Genomic DNA, 19,120 nt, shown 5'->3' with positions numbered 1-19,120 from the left:
GTGCCCTTCCACTGCTCATTTAGTGAAAGATGCTTGAGCACTGTCTCAGGCAGGTATTGAGTAGTGGGACACAAGGCTGCGTTGCTCGCTCTCAATACAGAGTGTTAGAATTGGGCTTCTTCTGAAGTTTCTCTTTTATGCGTGATGTTAGATCGTAACTGAATTCATCTGGTGAACAAGACCTCAGCTTTCGCTTGGGCTGCATGTCTCTAAGACAGGCCAGTCTCTAGCTGCCAAGAAGGCGACACTCTTGTTAGATTGCATTTAATCTCAAGGGTTAGAGGGACTTTCTGATTGATTGTTCTCTGACAGGATTTAAAGGCAGGTCAGGGAGAGAGTGAACCTCAGCACAGCCAGAGGAGAACCGCTATGCTGCTAATTATTCTTAGGAAGACTGCTATAATGGTAGATGGTTTCTCTATTTTCTTTCTGCCACGTAATCAGCTTGGAGTGCAGCTGCAGAAAGCCAGGTTCTTCTGAGACAAGTCTGCATTAACCACTTGACCTCGTAGAGTCTTGGCAGATGAGCTAGAGCTGCTAGTCCAGGTATACTCAAGTCTGGAGTAGCGACGTGATGGCAGTCTCAGTCCTACTGCCCGTGGAAGACCTCTCAAGATGAGTAATACATGCTTTCAGGGCAGCTTGCTTTCTCCCCTGCCTGATCTGTACTCAGCCACAAGCTACGGAACTGGCAGTGGATTCTTGTGTATGGGGAGCTTGCCTCGAGGAGTAATGACTTGGGTAAGGTTTGCAGGGTTTGGATGGGTGGCAGCAGAATGCATCATGAGATAAAGGCAGAGGTATATTTGCTGTGGAAGAGTTAAAATAAAATGTTAATTTTCTTCCACCGTGAAAAACGTGCCACGGTGGAGAGCTTGCAAAATGCTTCTTGGAGAGAATATCTATGTTGTTCTTTGGAGTAAAGGCTGTAACAGTCAACCTGCTAACAAGTAGTTTCTTTGCTCTTATTTGTCTTTACAAGATTGCTGTGAAACATTTGAAATGGCAGCTCAGGGAGCACCTTACCTCTTCAAAGGCTCACCTTAATGAATCTTTGTAGGAGTTGGTGGGGACAGCTCAACCCAAGTTAACGTCTCCATTTACGGATGGAAGAAAACTAAGGCACAAAGCAGGACGGTGTTTTTCCCAGAGCAGAGAAGAGCTGATAGGGGTTACCATCAGCAAATCCCACTTCAGAGTGCCAGGCTCAGAACACTAACCTCAAGTCCAGTGGTTTTTGTATTCTGTGTTTTCCATCTGTCCCCAGCTTTTCTTGCACTCCGCAGGGGAATGTAGCCTTTCCCCTGGACACCCCAGGTCGGTCTAGTTTTCCTGTCTCTAAACATCAGCTGGAGCAGACAGGAGGTGATGATCATCTGTAATTCAAGAAAGGAGCAGCTCAGAATCATTCTGTGTTTCCCGTTTCAGTGACCCCAGTGACTCAGTGGCTCATTCAGACTCAAAAGCTGGTCCCATGTTCCGCTGGCTGGGGACCCTTTTTGGGGAGAAGGTCTTGCACTAAGATGGCATGAACTTAATGAGAGATTCTCTGAGTTGGTTGTTGTTTTTTTGAAAAGAATAATTAACTCGGAAATGTCTCCTGACATCATCCTAGCCTATCTCTCATGGTAACAGAGCATGACCTTCAATTTTTGAAGTTTAGTGAAGCTTATATGTAGCAACAACTGAGCGTGCACACCAGCAGCAGTCCTTTGTTTTTCCACGTTGATTTAGTGGCCTCTGCTGGGAACATCCTGCGTGTTACTGATTCATCGTAGAGCTGTTCAACAAATAACTGGGTTTTTAAGAATTCTCCAACAACAGAACATGGTAGCGATGAATTTAAAAAGAATCTACCCACTGGAGCCAGCAAAAGGACATCTATTAACCTCAGGCGATTTGGCCCTGGGTGCGAGTATGCCCAGTGTGCCCAAGGGTGATAGAGAAGGCAAATGAGTTTCTTTTTGAAAAGTTTTTGCCAGTAGAAGATAACAAAGACAGTTACAATTAGATTGAACCTCGTTTGCTTGAGTCAAACCCCAAATGCCTGCTTCTTCCTTCCATTCCTGTTCCTCCCCTCTCTCCAGTCAGTGGGGCTGCAGCGGAGCAGATGGCTTTCAGCCAGCAAAGGCTTTCAGCCAGTAGCTCCAGGCTAGCTGCGGCTTCCCCTGGGCAAGCTCTGAGGTGTCTACGTGTACCTGTGCATGGCACCACCTTGTCAGCTTTGTTCTACCGATTGTCATTGCTAAGTCCCATAAGCCACCAACGCACGTTCAGGCCTGGTTCTGTCATCACTGTTGCCATTGCGATGGTCGTACCCGGATCTGTGGGTTGTGGTAGGAGCTGACGTGGGAGACAGCAGCGGACGTGAGCTAATGCTGCTTTTCTCTGTGTCCTTTTTGCTGGGGGGGCTTTAGGAAGCAAAAGCAGCGGCTCGAACCGAAGCAACAGCGAGAACAGCAGGAGAGCTCTTGGCAGAGAGAAGGACCGTAAGTCGGCTGGCAGCGGCAGCGAGTCCGACCACACTGCCCGCAGCGGGGGTGGCACCAGTGTCCTGCGGCGGGAGAGGCCCGTCAGCCAGCTCAGCCACCGGAGTCACGTCTCTGCCACCCACAGTGAGAGAAGCCACCACAGCCATCATTCTTACGGGCCTCCAGGAGTCCCACCCCTCTACAATCTCCCCAAAATGGGCTCCAAAGTCTACGGGACGAGCGGACCCCCTGGAGGGCCCCCCGTGAGGGAACTGAGCTCTGTTCCTCCAGAGCTGACGGGGAGCCGGCAGTCCTTCCAGAAGGCCATGGGCAACCCTTGTGAATTCTTTGTCGACATCATGTGAGAGGAAGTGCCTTCAGACTCTGCTTGGGGAAGGGCCGGGGGCGGGGGGGGGCGGGTAATGATTGTTTTGGGGGTGGGTGGGCAATTTGGTCATTGTCAAACACTTACTGGAAGAAACTTGGCTGTCTTGCATGTCACACCTTCCTGGTTTGCAATTGTGTTGCAGAAAAACCAAGAAAACAAAACAAAAAATACAAAAAAACCCCAAACCACCCCACAAAAACGAACAAAAGAAATCTCCTGGGATTGCTAAATATTAGCAAATTGATGGCATCTTTTCTTTATTTTTTTTCCCCCCTCTTGTTTTTGGTTGTGAATGCCTGGTGTATATTCACATCTTAATGCGCTTTGGTAATCGTGGCACCTACACAAGGCAATCGGTGTTATCTTTTTGGCCGATTCAAGGACTATCATTTCACACGACTTCTAAATTTCCAATGATGCATAGTAGCACTTTTTATTTTTCCCTGCTTTTTCTTTTACAAGTCAAAAATGACCGCTGGCTGGTATCTGTGATACTGCCTCGCGATGCTGGTTCTTGGATGGCACCAGTCAGCGCTCCAAGCAGCCGTGGCACCTGCAAGTGGACAGACAACATGCGCTCGGAAAGGAGCAGGCTCAAACCAATTCCTAGCAGAAAGCAAAGCTGTGGCCACCTTCTTCTCCTGACTAGGGAGTATAAATCAATCTTTCTTTCTTTTTTTCTTTTTTTTTTTTTTTTTTTAAAAAAAGATATTATTCTATCAAGGGAGTGGTGGAGTCTTGCTACTGTATGTGTTTATCGTGCAGAACTTGTAAAGTTATTTCATTTAGTCTCATGGTAGTGACTTTGTAGCTGCGGTCCGTTCCTGGGCATTTCAGTCACATCCCTGCTGACAGAGGTGTCTCTCTCTTCTGGTTATAATGCGCACTGGCTTACAGGTTTTAAAAGTTGTTTCCACAGAAATAGGACAATTGCTGCTATGCGATTCTGATAGTGTAGCTGCAGCTTTTCCCTTTTGAAGGGGATATTTATCCCGTTCTAGCAGAGGCGTAGGTAAGTCCTGGCTCCCACTGGGACGTGGCTAATCATTTTGATCACCTCTTTTTCCGTTCTTAGTTTCTGAGCAGTCTCTTTCTCTTTTTTTTTTTTTTTTAAATAGAAACCTGGAGATGTCTAATCCCAATTGCAGTGTTACCCAAGGGAATGTGTTCTGAACACAGATGGGGGCTAGCTGTTAGCAGAGCGGTGAGAGGATGTTTTGAAAACAGCTCATAAATGGTACAATGAATGAATCTTTATACCCGACACAGAGCGAGGCCCGTGCTAAAGCTCCTGCTGGGGAGCTTTGACTTAAGCAACTGCTGTTGTATATCCCCAGGATTTCATTAGTGTGGATTTCTCGCTCTAAGGCTATGGACGCTTGATAAAGGATGTTCAGGAACCTTCACTTTTTTAAAGTATCTGAATCGAGGGCATGGGAAGAGCACACCCACACACTGTTTTGGTGGCTCATTTAATGGGAAACGTGTTCAGCTGCAGTCACTTAGTGGCATTTCACCACGGGGCCATGCCTCGGTGAAATCCTCTTTTGTGAGATACCTGCTTCTAGCAGGTTTTAGGACAGGTGCTTTAAAATCAGTCTTTACTGTATATAAGCATTTTCTTCACTGGTAAGATGCTTCTTTTTGTTATGTTCCATGCTTTATGGGTAGTGTGAATATCCGATATGAATGTCAAAAAGAGAACGTGTCTTTCTCACTATATACATGTAGCTTCACGTTCCTTTGTCACCCTGAAAAATTACTCTTCAAGCTGTCCCTTTTGTATGTTGCTCATTCTGATAGATTTTTTTCACCACTTCAGTTCTTACGACAGGTCTGTGTGCAAACACATCCCTTTTACAAAAGTCAGAGTAACGTTTTCAACTGTCTGTGTTAATTGGAGACGTAAGTCTCACTTTCAAAAGGGAGCTAGGCATGTAGGAAACACTGTGTCACCCAGGCTAGGTGCTCTAATTACTGGGCTTCTAAACGAGCTGAGTGGTTTTGGACAGTTTTCTTTAAAAAAAATCTCCTGAAAAGCTACATAACGTTTCTGAAAGCGGTGCTTTCGGTGTAATCCATCTGATGGGCTAGCGTAGATTGCAGAGTTGGCGATGGCTTCTTCAAAAGAACGGCACTACCTAAAGCTTGACTGTGCAACGTTATCCTTACTTTTCCTTTCCTCCTCCCAGTAACACAGCAAAGATGCTAACTAAACTCTGTAAGCTGTTCCGAAAGATTGACATTTAAAGCGACGAAATAAATCAGGGTAAAATAATTCTGTAATTCTATGTCTCCAGGAGACACTGTTAAGAAGTCTGTGACTTTACTGACAATCACTAGTGGTTCTACTTTTAAATTAATTTTAACTTTTCTGGTCTCTTATATATTACAATTTTTCTGGCCCACTTTGTCTTAAGGCAGAACTTACAGGGCTGGAGGAAAAGAGGGTCATTTTAATAAGATATTCCCAAAAGGGATTGAAGCTGGGGGCTGAGCTTTCACCCACGGAAGAAACGTGTTTAATTTCCTTATGTCTTTTCAAGAGTTGCGGTTTACGCACCCGCTGGGTTTTTTTTTGTTGTCTTGTTATGCTGTTGGCAGAAACTCTTCTGTGTCTTGCTGGTCTTTGCTGCTACGTTGAAAGGACTGTGTTATATACTGGTGCGTTTGTGGGTATCGCTGGGCTGAGGCTGACGGTCCGTAACGTAGGCGAGGGAAAAGCTGCGGAAACGGGGCTGCTAAAATCCAGCCTGAACGCGCTTCCCCCGCAAACAGGCCTCCATTGCAGGCGAATGAGGAGTGCCCTGGATGTACTGAGAGATGTGCTGTGGGTTAGTACTGTAGAGCGTGTAGAACCTGCTATTTTCAAAGAGGAGAATGTAAATGACCCTTCTGTGAACAGTGCAATACGTAGTGGCCGCTGCGTCTAAAACAAAAGCTCGATTTCCCCACCTCATAGTGTACAGCGGAGAGGCTGGTTGGAGTCAATGGAAAGTTAGGCCTGAAACATTGCTAGCTCTTCATTTTCACAAGTGACTGAAGACAGGAGATTTCCCAAATCCCATCCTTGGCGTTCAACGCATGTGCATGTGTCCTTGCAACACGGGGGCCCGGGGGCCCAGCTGTGCGAGTTTCTCCTCCCGAGTACAGCACTGCCTGCAGGAAGAAGTGCCGCCGATGCCAATAACGCTACGTACAGTAGGGAGAGCTGTGCCAGGTGGAAGGACGTGTGAAGGCTGGAGTCCTGCAGAACTGGCTGTTTCTCTCACCTGGGCATGAAATTTTTCCCTGATTTTAACATAAAATAACTGGCGCTGGCTGGGCTCTAGAACGCATGACCTGTGCCTCTAACTACAGGGAGAAGTTACGGGTTTGCTGTACAGGGCGTTGAAACAACCTGGTACCAGGAGCCTTAAATAGGTGACGTTTTTGTTCTGGAAGTGAGACCCTCAACACCTGCCTGTGCTCTGCAGCTGAGCTTAATGTTCACGCATACCTGCCGACAGCTTTTAACAAGGACTAACAGGTATGGTTGGAAGATCGTAGAAAATGATGAGAAAGCAGTTTGGGATGGCGTCTCCTGTCCCAAGGAGGCATTATCTGTAAGGGGTAGTGTACCCACTCGGTATATTTTTGGCAAACAGTCTTAAAAGCACTGCTATTGTCTTTTACCTCCTGTTAATAAATCTACTTTTCAAAGGTAACAGTCCCCTGGACACTTTATCCAAAGGTCTATTGGATGGCAAGCAATGATGCACAGACATTGACTTTTGATATTATTTTTGTTCTATTCAAATGGGCGGTCCCATCTTGAGACTTGACAGCTCATGAGTTGATGTAATTGTTTTTGTTTTGCATTTAACTGGATTGTAATAAGATTGACTTAAAATTATTAATTCTAATCAGTGATTAGAAATACATGTAAAGAATTTTATGTACAGTAGAGGAACAAAGTTACATGATTTTAAATAATGAAAACCCAGACTATCACCTATTCTAGAATTGGTTCTACTCAAAGAGTGACCTCTTACTAGCATGGACTGCACTGTTCCTGTTAAATGTCTATTGCATAATTGAATTCTTTTTTGTAGATATTGTATTAAAACCCAAGTGTCTGTATAGTTAATATATAGCTGCTTATGTGTAAATGCTATTTTAAACACTAAAAAGCTTTTAATTTTATGTGATAACTGCAGTGTATGTCTTCAGTTCTTTATTCAAGAATGATGAAATATTGGTTGAATCTTACGCTTTTTCCCCCCCCGTCCCCCTACCACGCTGAAGTTTTGTCCTCTCGACAGAAGATGCTTGTTCGGGGGCTAGTGATAGGCAGCTGGCAGTCCTGGGCTTTAATGGTACTTCAGAAGCGCTTACAGGTCAAAGCATGGCAGGAACCCTGTAAATGCTCCCCGCTAAACTGGGTCACAGCTGATTGAAGCGCAGAGACCTGACACTTCCATGCAGGTTAATGGCATCTGACTGGAAACACAAGACCCTGCCATTCATCAGAAGGGCTGTAGCTTTCAGCTAATGACTAATATATTGGTGCAGAAGTTGTGCTTTCCCCTTAAATTGCCCTGTCTCGTACTTATTGAGCTTCTCCCTCTCACAGCTTGGCAGGAGTAGGTATACAGGAAAGGCTGAAGAAAGTTTGTGGAATTAAAAGACAGCTGGAGGATACGTCCTGTTACAAAGACACGAGCTGGAACAAGTTTTCCTGCCTGCAGACCCAGGAGATGAATGGGCTGGTAGAAGCCATCAATGTAGTCAGCTGTTTGATGTGAATATTCCCCTTTTCTGGACTCTGCACACAAACTCCAGCAGAGGCAAGCTAGGATCGTTAGGACACCACTTTGCAGACTAACCGGTAAGCCTTAAACACCGTGTATTTGTCGTGCAACACAAAGACACCCAGGCTCAGTAAGGTCTGAGTGGTTCATGTACAAAGGACAACCACAGCTTGATGAGGCAAATTCCCTCGTTATAGCTGGTAGAGATCAAGCAGCACAGGGAGAGACAAAGTCATAGTTATTATGGAGCCACTGATTATAAATGGGGCAATTCTGCAGCAGATTTATATAAAAGCCTCTGAGAAAGTCTTGCAGAGTTTCACATATTCTCCCTTTCAAACCATATTGGTTTAAATAGGATGCCAAATGGTCTGACAGCATTTTTCCAGTTAGGTGAATATTAAATGATCAGAATTTTGGACATTTGCAGCCTTTTACTGCAGGGCCTGATGGGCTCCAGCTGACCTCATATGAATTGTCTGCAGGTGACTGGAACTGGCTGAAGAATTTAATCGGCTACTTTTCCCCTCCTCCCTCTTCCCCCACCCTCTCCCTTTCCCCCTGAAAGAAAAGAAAAATCAGTTTGTTGTGGCTCTAGTTCGGCCAGAGCCAGAAAGAGAAGCAGTAGAGGTAAATTTGATTTTTTTCCTCCTCTATTTCTGGAATGATGATCAAAAGTTACTTAATGCTTCTCTGCTATGGAATCCCAGCACTGAAGTGAGGAGTACTGTGGAGATTCTCAGGTGCAACAATATGCTCACGAAGACTCGCTGCAGTCTCCGGGAACAAGGACTTCCAGTCTACAGGTCAGATTTTTGCTATCTTTAATCACACCAAGGAGTGCTTTTGTCAAATGTTTCACGTTTTTCTCAATTACGCCAGGAGAATTTTATATGCAAGTAGCCACAGAAATCTAGGACAGCTAGCTTTGCAGTGCATCAGTTTTTAAGAATGAAATATTCCCTGGTTTAGATTAATTTGCAAATCCTTTAATTGAGCTGAATTGATGAGTTAACTTCCAATACCACGTAGTGGATATACGGAAAAACTGTAAGTCTAAGGTGGGGGAATAAAAGAGCAGTATAGTTGTTTGTCAAAGTGGGTAGGAAAAAGAAAAGATCTTAGTGATGTGACTTGATGTTTACTTGCTACTATCTGGTAGTAATGGGGTAATTTGCTAGTAATGTAGTTTTTCCATTTTTGCCTTTCATGGTGCATGACAAAAGCAAAGTCCCCATCAGCTGGAACAGCAGTCTGTCTCTAGCGCAAATTTTCGAGTTGCTGATTAGCAAGTAAAGACAGACCTAGGAGTGCTTCTGGAATGGCTTACACCATTCAAGGGGAGTTTGTCTTCACCTGCAAAGCTGCTCAGTCCATTGCTTGCTTTAAAGGTGGTCTCAGATAGTTGCCTACATTTAAGTTAAATGAGGTTTTGTTGTCGGCAGCGGTAGGAGCTGAGTTCAAGCCTTTTGCCCCAGTGATTCTAGAAGTAGCGCGTTTCTGAGTAGCTGCTCATCCACAGCGTGTCGGGGTGAGCTGCTGTCTTAAATGGTGCCACCGTGGTCAGCTGGGAGTCATGTTTGGCCTCCAGTGGCCCAGCTGGCAGCAGCTGCTCATTCCCTAAGCGTTAGGGTGGAGGTATGAAGTGAGCCTGAACTTGAGGCAGAAACTGGGAAGGTTGGATAGGTTTGGGGAAAGTACTCCAGCAGTGTATGCGTGATGGTCTAGAGGGACTGTGGGTATGTTTTGTTGTCCCACACAGCTTGCCAGACACCATCAGTAACATCTGTACTGCAGAAAGTACCCGCTATGGACTATTACTGTGAATCTCTTCCCTGGCTTTAAGAAGCCTTTAGGCCCTAACTGAGATTCATGACCCTTTCAAGGCAAGAGAGATGCCCAGTGTTGGGTGGAAGGGCCAATTCCATCACTAGGAAATGTAAAGGTAGTTACAGAGAACGGTGATGGAAATAAGGGGTGTTTTCTTTTGTCTTTGTTCAGGCTTGATTCTAGTAATTCATAGAATGGTTTGGGTTGGAAGGGACCTTAAAGACCATCTAGTTCCAACCCCCTGCCCTGGGCAGGGACACCTCCCACCAGCCCAGGTTGCTCCAAGCCCCGTCCAACCTGGCCTTGAACCCCTGCAGGGATGGGGCAGCCACAGCTTCTCTGGGCAACCTGGGCCAGGGGCTCACCACCCTCAGAGTGAAGAATTTCTTCCCGATACCTAATGTAAATCCACCCTCTTCCAGTTTGAAGCCATCTGTGCAGAAAGCCCTGTCCAGAGGGTGTATCTGTGGCTGAAGGGCAGTGAGGGGAGTCCAGCTGATACAAGCTGGCAGACTGACGGTTAGAGATGATTTTTGCATACACAGAAACAGGCTCATGAAGTTCTTGATATATAATACTCTCTAGTGTCAAAGTACTTGCAGGATTTATGGAGGGTTAAACCCATACGTTTCATTGAACATCCACACTCGGCACCAGGGGATCATCATCTGTTCGTTAACTTACGTGTAAACCTTCCTATTCATAATATAAACTGAATATCAACTGGTTGTAGTTAGCGAGCACAATTTTGTGAGGGAGCTACCCTGTGTTTTTCTTGCGTGAGTATTTCTTTGGCATACCTTCTGAAGCTATCACGATTACCTGCTCTTGGAAATCAGACGCTAAGTGGGGCAAACCCCAAGCCTTTCTGGGTGTGAGAATTCTCACACTGTTTAGCGAACGGGGGCCATGCTACATGTACGAATACAGGCTAGAGGTACTTCTTATTCCTCAAAGTATTTGATTTATTTTGTCCCTTTTGCAGAATGTCTTACCGGGTAAGAAATGTTTCTCACTGGTGATCTTTGCATGGTTTTTTTTGAGATGGGAGGAACTTTTTGGTATGACTTTGGATAGCGTGATTTGCACACGCTTCATTTCCGTGTGTCTTGTCCTCGTTTCCATGTTCTTTGCAAACACATGTTAACGAAACACAAATGAGTGAATTGACATTTGAATGGTAATATACTCTCTCTATCTGCCTTTACATAACAGAATGGTTTCTACGGACTTTGTGACAAAGTAGTCAAGAAAATAGTAGTCAGAGACCCAGAGCTGTAGGATGTCATTGACTCCACTTTTAATAAAGCAAGTGCACAAACACACATAGATGTGAACAGACCGTGATTACAGGAGCTGTGTTTTCCAGTGTTGCTCGCTAGGAGAAGGTCTTTGTAGAGCATCCCGTGTAGGCAGGTACTCGGTATCATTAGTTAAGCACAAGGATTTCTCTTTGTGGTCTATAATCTCACACCTTTTCAGATGACTCCCTTCTGGTTTTCTAGTTATTATTTCTGTGCTGTTGAATATATTGGAAAGTCCCTATAAGGCGTGGGAAAGGATTCATGGATCTAACTCTGGAACGGTTATCTAGTTAATAAGAAGTGGGAATCAGCAGCAGTCTTTAAGGGAAAGCGGTCCAGGTGAGGCTTTTAGCTCAGCTTGCCAGACCTGAGAGATCCATAGGAATTATCGGTGCTGTAGGTTGCTTGCTTTTAACTGAACCTGCTTTTGGCTCCTGGTGGGTGCTGACACGGGTGGTTAGCTACGGAGAGGATGCATCCTACTCTGCTGGGGACATTTTGCTTTAGCTCATTGAGTAGAGCCCTCCAAAGTAAGCCTTTGGAACTTAAAAATTCTGGTCCTGGTGTTCAACCTACTGGATAAGGCTGTATTTTATATGGTGATTGTGTCTGGGACTATATCTTATGGAGACATCATAAACAGAATTATCTCAGTAAAATGCAGCCAGCATCTATTGAGGAGCAGGTGACGAAGGATCTGGTTTATTGTCTGTTTATTGAGAGTCCTCCTCTGGCTCTTCTTTGATGGAATTCTGGAAATAATCTACTGTGTTCAGATCAGGCTTAAGCAAGATGATGTAGCATTTAGGCATATAGTAGGTTCCCAAGATACCCAGAGTGGTTGCCAAAATGGTACTAATCTGAGTAACAGACTTGAGGACTGTCTTCAGCGTGGCAAAAAGAGCAATGAAGAAGATCCAGATGATGAAATAGATTAGGATGGCAAATGTGATGCCCCTGGCGATATTGTATTTCTTCCCAGAGGTCCGTACCATGAAGGTGCACAGGAAGCAGACGAAGGCTATGCAGCTGTTGTAGCCGTGCATCAGGGCAAAGGCAAGCCAGGACTGCGTGGTACACACCAGCAGAACTTCGGTGGGCAGTGACTTGTAGTCAGGCTGCAGATGGTCAGGGCCCAAGTGAAGGTAGCAGACACAGAACGAGCACTCGGTGAGGAGGCACAGGGCAACGAGGAGCCAGGCCCTCCTCCGGGTCACCCAGTGCAAGAGGGTTGGGGCACAGTGAGGGAACTCTGTCACGAGGGTGATCTCAAGGGACTTGATGAAGAAGGTAGAGAAACAACCATTGAGGCAGAGGGCATAGACTATCTGCTGGGTCATGCAAAGGGTGTTACTGGGCTTCCCTATATAGAGACAGGAGCTGAGACACAGCAGCATGAGTGCGAACAAGGCAAAGAGGTTCAGTTTGCCTCCAGAAGCCTGCACAAGGGGAGTCTCGAGGCTCTTTAAAAAGAGCACTGCTGTCAGACAGATCAGGGATATGGTGATGGACATCAACGTTAGCAAGGCAATGGTGAGCGGCTCATTCCAAAAGAGGTATTTCTCGCTGCGGTCATAACACCGTGTGCTCTGGACAGGGGACCACTGATGCTCTAGGCAGGGAGTGCAGGTGGTGCTGTCTGCAAAGCAGCAGTGAGATGTTGATGACCACCTCGCAGTAGAGTGCTGCTGCCCCGCTGCAGGCAGGCCTTGAGCAAGGGTCACAGTCCTGAATTAGACAGCTGGTTTGGGTGCTGCCTTGCCTGCTTCCCCCCTCCCTTCCTAAGTGTAATGGATCTCCAAAGCTTGGGATAGTTCAATCTCATTTTCCCTCCACTTGTCCACCCTCCCCCCAAAAGGATGCACATATTTCTTGGCTCTGTTTCCCTTCCCCAGGAAGGATCACCAACTTCCAAAAGATCCCACAATTTCATCAAACCCCTTTCTCCTGCCTCTTGAGATAAAACACGTGCCTTCTCTTTGGGATCGACAGAGGAAGATCCCCCACTGAAGATCTGCAGAGCAAGACTGCGCAATGCACAGCAGAACAAAAGGGAGGAAAATATCCCCCGGGCAGTGCAGCAGGGCGGAAGAGCTCCCAACTGGTGTTACCAGCTCTGGGAACCTGTGTGACCTCAACTAGTGGTCAGGCATAACAGAGACAGTTAAAGCCATTACATTTCTCAGACCTCACCTTTAGCGCTCCAGAAGGTGTTTTCTGGACAATCTGTACAGTCATAGCAGCAGAGGTGGAATCCTTTTATTTGTTTGAATTGTCCTGGTTTACAATGTCTGAAGCACTCTGAGGTAGGCTCCTAGGGCAAAAGGAAGAATGAATGTCAGCCAGGCACCTTCAGGAGAAGCACCGTATCACCAAACATGCTGCAAGAAATTGGCTGTGCTGGGATCCAGCCTGTGTCTGAGTCCTAACCAGTGCTGGGAATACCTTTTTCTAGTTTTATGCAGTGGAGACGGATTACGCGTTTGCAGAGGAGCAAGAACTGGGTCCCACAAAAATCTTGTAGGCTAATCGCTCCTTCGGAACAGTTCTGATGAAGCAGCAAAAAAAAATTTGCTTCATTTTGGGGTTGTTTATGTTTTTGCCCACCATCTTTACCTTTTGATCTCCAGTGTGAAACTGAATCTGAGACTTATCGATGTACAAGGAGTCTTCGTAGTCGCCAGCAGGCAGATAAGTAAGGGTGCCATTTTTCCAGGACCAGAATATAAGCTTGTAGCCGGTGTTTGTGCCATGGGTATGATCAAACTTGAAACTTTGGCCGTTCACCGTGAATGGGAAGGTGTTCATGAAGTGCAGCAGCTGAGGAGGAAAATGAGAATTGAGAGTAAGTATTGGTACAGTTTCTCGCTTGGAGGATGGTAATGCAGGACGCTAATTTTTGGCTGAAATCAGTTGTCTTTTCTGTGGGCTAAGGTTGCAGCTATCGGCCTTTTGGCTGTATTACCAGCTGCTCTCTTGTGCCAGGCCCAATTAACCCCAGAGAGGAGAAGGCAGCCCCAGCCGGCAGCAGAGGAGGTGCTGGTGTAGGGGTTGAGTGGCCGAAGGAATTGCTGAGGCTGTATCGCTCCCAGGGTAGGGCAGGAGCACAGTGCAATGTTCCCCCCTCCCTGCCTGGCTGTGTGCAGCTCCGACACGTAGATCGGATAAAAAATTGCTGTTTGTCCCCCTGGCCTTTACTTACCTGCCAAGATTTGATGGATGCTTTGGGACACACGTGGTGGGTGCACCCCAGCGCCCTGTGCAGTGCGTGAGCCACGCTGTAGACTGCGATGTACACAGGTTGCATTTGGGAGTGTCTTAACACGGACGAGATGTTGCGCAGCGAGATGTGGTCGCACTCTTTGCAAAGCGTGTCCACCACGTCAGAGTTCATGAGGTGGTTGAATTCTCTAGACTCCTGGCAAAATTTATCCTGCTGAACATAGGTAAAGAGGTCGGCAACGTATTTCTGGAAGCCAGGGACTGAGTGTGCTTTCATAATAAATCCTAAGACTGTCCCGATGCTCTGAATATTTGGGGTGGTGGCAATTTTGTCAGACATTATCCAGGCTTCAGTGCCAATCCAGACTTTCTCACTCAGTCCCATCCTGATGCTTTGTTCCAGCAGGGCCTGGGCTGGCTGGCTAAAGGCAAAAAGCACAATGATGTTGACTTTGGTGTTGTTAATTAACTTAATGGTATCTTCCAGTTGGTGTTGGGCTTTGGGGTCTGCAAGGTCTGTAGGAATTAGCCCCTCGAATGCAATGCAGATGCTGTGATTTGCAGCTATGCTTAAGAAGAGCCCCTGGGCTCCTCGGCCATATTCATCATCACTTCCAAGGGTGGCAATCCAGTTCCATCCAAACCTGTTCAGCAGCAGGACCACAGCTTCCACCAAGCTCTTATCACTGGCAACGGTACGGTAGAAGGATGGGTACAACTCCGTGTTGCTGAGCTGCTCACTGCTGGCTCCATAGCTGACCTGCAGATGAGAGGAGAAGAGAGGAAGCGAGGCAAAGAGTGAAGCTGAGGGAAGTGTTGACAGTCCAGATCACTCTCCACCTTCTTTGCTTAGTCTCAGTGCCCTAGATTTTCAAAATGCTGGGTCAGGATAGTGGGAAAGAACTTCTCTAAAGGAATTAGGTCCATTGTGGCTGCATTTACCAAGAGAACCGTAAGCTCGCCCCTGTCACTTGCCTCCTGTAGCACCATCCCACGTGGCTGTCTCCACACTGCCATTTGTGCCCATCGTTGCAGCACCAGCCCTTATCATTAATGCCAATGATAACGAGCTACTTTCTACAACGGGTGACGTACCCACGATTCAGTAGCATCTTAGCTCAGGGCTAAATTTACCTGACCGTTACAGCTCTCGGTATTGTGGTAACTGAGTACTTACAGTCATAGATGTATTTTCGTGGGATCCTCCCGGTTTACGCTGGGAGCTCTGTTTTTCCCATTTTACGTGGATCACAGAGCGGCCTGAGTTATCCCTCTTCTTTCTGGGAAGTTAGACACTGGAGTGTGTTCCAGGAGGGAAGTTTAATGACCTACCCAAGATCGCTCAGGAAATCTGTGGCAGAGGAAAGACTGGAATCTGCACTTTAAGAGTCCTGGTTCAAAGACCTAGATCACAGACAGCATTGTTGATCCAAACCCTTCCCACACCGAAAAGGGGAATTCTGTCTTTTGCAGAGAGTTTCTTTACCTGTGGGATCAAGAAGAAGCTGAACAGCTTGGCTGTTACCATGCAGAGGTCTGACTTGTGTGGTCCGATCACCGCGGTCACGCGGGGCTGGTAGTCGGTGTAGTTGCACAGCACTCCAATGCCCGTTGTGCCATTTTGGGTCAGAAACAGCAAACTGGGCTGTAAGGCCACCACCGGCTCAAAGCAGGTGTTGTGCATGTCATAGCCCAGCTTTACTCCCGGCAGAAGGGAAGTGGAGTTGTTGATCTGATCGATAGCAAACTTCATCCCAAGAGCCCATATTAGCCCGTCTACAAATAACCTGCAGTCAGAGGAGAGAGGGAGTTGCACGGCCTGTCAGCGTTGCTGCAGAGCGATCAGCTTATTCCACATTCTTTGACGTCTCAGCATCCTGCCTGTTGCCAGGCCAGGTGTACGTGGCACTGTCAGCAGCGCACCCCTGCACCTACCGCCTTTGAATTTCGTACTGTGGGTAGAGAGGCTCTGAGCACCTTTCAAATCTAATTAATCCTGTCTGTCGGCAAATATATCCTCTGTGCTTCAAAGGGGAAGAAACAGAGGTATAGAGAAACCCGTATGTTTAGCTGGGGGCGGATCAAGACTCAGATGACCTCCTGCTCTTGGCTTTGTGTAACTTCAGCCACGAAGCCAGTGGCTCCCAAAGCGCCGGGCATGCTCGTTTGGGAGACAAGTCCTCCTGGGATTTCCCCCTGCTGTACAGCTCAGTGCGCTGGGTTTATTCCCTGCCTAGCAGCCTGTGAAGATGGAAAGATTTTTTTGGACCGTACTTCCCTGTGCTTTGTTGCTGCCGAAGCAGCAGGTAGGACACGAGCGTGTCTCTTCATTCTCCTCACAAAGAGCTGCCAGTAGCTTGTAGCGTGATGGCGTGAACCCCTGTGGTGTGAGCAGGAAACACAGATCACACCCCGGCGAGCCCGGCCATTTCCTTTTTTCCTTTCCTGCTTTGCCTTGTGCCATGGTCCTGAGTGTCCTTTTACCTCAGGAAAGGCAATAGCACCATCTCAACCTGTGTCACCTGCCAGCAGAGCGCGGTGCCTGCTTCTCATCCCATCTGGAAGCAAAAGCAACATTTACACCTCTGTGTACAGTGTTGGATTCAAAACCCTGAGGAAGCCAGCGCCACTAAAAGCTTTCATCAAAGTGGGGTTGGTGCATCTGAAGTCTGACTGCGCAGAGGCATCAAGAAAACACAAAAACCTTTTCCATTTCAGGATCAGAAGTGGATGGTGCAGCTTAGAGCTAATCTTTGTTTCCATCACACTGTGGAGATGGAAACAGTACTCGCTGGAGTACTATGTCCAGCTCGAGCCCGCAGCACAAGGAGGACATGGACCTGTTGGAGCGGGGCCAGAAGAGGCCACGGAGATGATCCAAGGGCTGGAGCCCCTCTGCTGTGAGGACAGGCTGAGAGAGCTGGGGGGGTTCAGCCTGGAGAAGAGAAGGCTCCGGGGAGACCTTCCAGCCCCTTCCAGTCCCTGAAGGGGCCTACAAGAAAGCTGGGGAGGGGCTGTTTGCAAGGGCATGGAGCCATAGGATGAGGGGCAATGGTTTAAACTAGAGCAGGGCAGGTTTAGATGAGACATCAGGAAGAAGTTCTTCACACTGAGGGTGGTGAGACACTGGCCCAGGTTGCCCAGAGAGGTGGGGGAGGCCCCATCCCTGGAGACGTTCAAGGCCAGGCTGGATGAGGCTCTGAGCAACCTGATCTAGTTACAGATGTCCCTGCTCACTGCAGGGGGGTGGGACGAGATGGCCTTTAGAGGTCCCTTCCGACCCAACACATTGTATGATTCTCACCTTTAATATTCGCCTGTGAGCCCGTCAGTTGCTGTCAGGAGGGCTGCTTTCTTTTCCTTTCTTTTCCCAGCCCAAGCAACCCAACTTAACGAGCGCTAATGAAGCTGATGTTCTTCTTACCTTTCACACCCCACTGACGTGGGCTCGGATCGTGTCGTCAGGTTTATGGTGTCCGTTCCAAAAGGGAACAAGCCTCCTATGATATAATCCCCAGGTCTTCTAAACTGAGCCGAGAGGCACGTGGGTCTGAGGGCTGCTGCGTAACCAAAGCTCAAGCACAGCAGCAGGTTGGGGACCATAATTGGTTTCTTTCTGGGGAAAATGTTTCAAAGAAATAATCTCCAAGCGAATGTGGGAGAGGGAACAGGGGCAGGGGATCCAGTCTCACCGGTTCCCGGGCAGTCTCTTTAAATAGAACTTGGAGAAATGAAAATAACGGGGAATGATTTGTTTAGCAAAACGCATTAAATGTGTGACTCTGTGCTTTGTGGGCAATAGTCAAATACGCAGCAATCCCCTGTGAGCCTGCTGGTTGCAAATCACAGGCCTAATCCTGGTTTCCTTCACTCAAGCAGAGTAAAAACGAGATTTTTAAATGAGCTTCAGAATATGTTGAGTTGCCTGAACTAAAAGGTGGTGCTAGGAGGCGTACACAGCAGTAACTTGTATTAATTTTATTTTTTTTTTTTTAATTCAAGGTTATCTCATCGTGGAGATAACCAAATCTCTGCCAGCGCATCGCGAGAAGACGGCTGGAGCAGGCCATTCCTAGGTTGCACAGTTGGTGAGCTAACACTCCGCTATGCTATTCTTAGGAAGTTGTTATGGGCTGATCTAAATTTTTCTCACTCTGAGTTATGAACGTTAACTTCAGTTTTAAAACTTTGGTTTAGGTCCAAGCTCCACAGCGTAGTAATTTAGGTTGCGCCATGGTTTGCATTTTTTTCTGTCGGGTTTGAATTTTAGAAAACAGGGTAGCTCTGAATTGGGAAGTTCTGTTTACTGCCTTTTATGGCCTTAGTATGTATTCATACTGTATCACAAAACCTGCCAAAGTGATATACCACTTTTGCTACAAGGCTAGAACATTCTTCCAGGTATGAAGAGGCGCAGGTACGCTATAGAAAGTTAAGTCTATGAGTACTTCAGGCAAACAACAGTTGTAGATTTCTATAGGTATGTTTATACTGACATCCTTTTAAGGATACCTTCCCCTTAATGAAATATTTAAGTGTTAGCTTTAACTATATAACTTCTTTTAAAAAGTTCTGAGTGCAAATTCAACTGCACAAAGAGTGTGGGGGGCAAAACCTGTTTGAATGGTGTAGAAGTCACACGTGGGCAATTATTTCCTCCCATCCATACTTCCGCGTGAAACCAAGTGGCGTAGGAGATTGTGATGGACTTTCGTGCTAAATATTCAAACTCCCTCTAGTGAAGCCGTATGTTGTTGCAGCTTTCAAATGCACCAGGCACTGCAAGGGAAGGTTTTACTCTTCTGAGTTTGGCCCCATGAGTGAGAGCTGACAGACTCTGAACTCGCCCGAAGCCAAGTGCAGGACCTTAGTTTTACTCACTGGTAACTAAGTGGGGCTGTTAAAAAGGTTCCCATCATTTGGAGACAGAGCAAGACACCGGGAAAATAAAATTATCATTAGGCCACACCTTGTTTAAATGAGAGCATGCAGACTGATGGAAAACGGTGTTTCACTTGAAGCCTACTTTGCACAAAATGATTGGTTATAAACTTACAGCACAGTGGGTTTTTTCCCTACGGGGAAAGTTTGATTCTTTAATGGCAAAAATCA

The 19,120-nt window shown here is 46.7% G+C and overlaps 2 protein-coding genes across 4 annotated transcripts in view; one reads left to right on the top strand and one right to left on the bottom strand.

The window, feature by feature from the left end:
• The window catches only part of DVL1 (dishevelled segment polarity protein 1), a 90,470-nt gene extending 87,601 nt beyond the window's left edge, over positions 1 to 2,869 (top strand). For all 3 annotated transcript variants that reach the window (XM_054222310.1, XM_054222309.1, XM_054222311.1), the window contains exon 15: positions 2,418 to 2,869. In XM_054222310.1, the coding sequence (XP_054078285.1) occupies positions 2,418 to 2,836 (419 nt within the window). In that variant the 3' untranslated portion in view covers positions 2,837 to 2,869. The remainder of the gene's footprint in view (positions 1 to 2,417) is intronic.
• Positions 2,870 to 11,420: 8,551 nt separating this feature from the next.
• TAS1R3 (taste 1 receptor member 3) lies at positions 11,421 to 18,020 on the bottom strand. Its single transcript, XM_054222171.1, has 6 exons — positions 17,433 to 18,020; positions 15,495 to 15,795; positions 13,989 to 14,768; positions 13,403 to 13,606; positions 12,980 to 13,100; positions 11,421 to 12,425 (listed from the first exon to the last, which is right to left on the bottom strand). Exons 1-6 carry the CDS (start codon positions 17,609 to 17,611, stop codon positions 11,500 to 11,502), a joined length of 2,511 nt encoding a protein of 836 aa, XP_054078146.1. The 5' UTR covers positions 17,612 to 18,020; the 3' UTR covers positions 11,421 to 11,499.
• Between the last annotated feature and the right edge of the window lie 1,100 nt (positions 18,021 to 19,120).

This window comes from Rissa tridactyla, chromosome 16, assembly GCF_028500815.1.
Source record: "Rissa tridactyla isolate bRisTri1 chromosome 16, bRisTri1.patW.cur.20221130, whole genome shotgun sequence".
Taxonomy (NCBI): Eukaryota; Metazoa; Chordata; class Aves; order Charadriiformes; family Laridae; genus Rissa; species Rissa tridactyla.
This window is presented reverse-complemented; position numbering and strand designations above follow the sequence as displayed.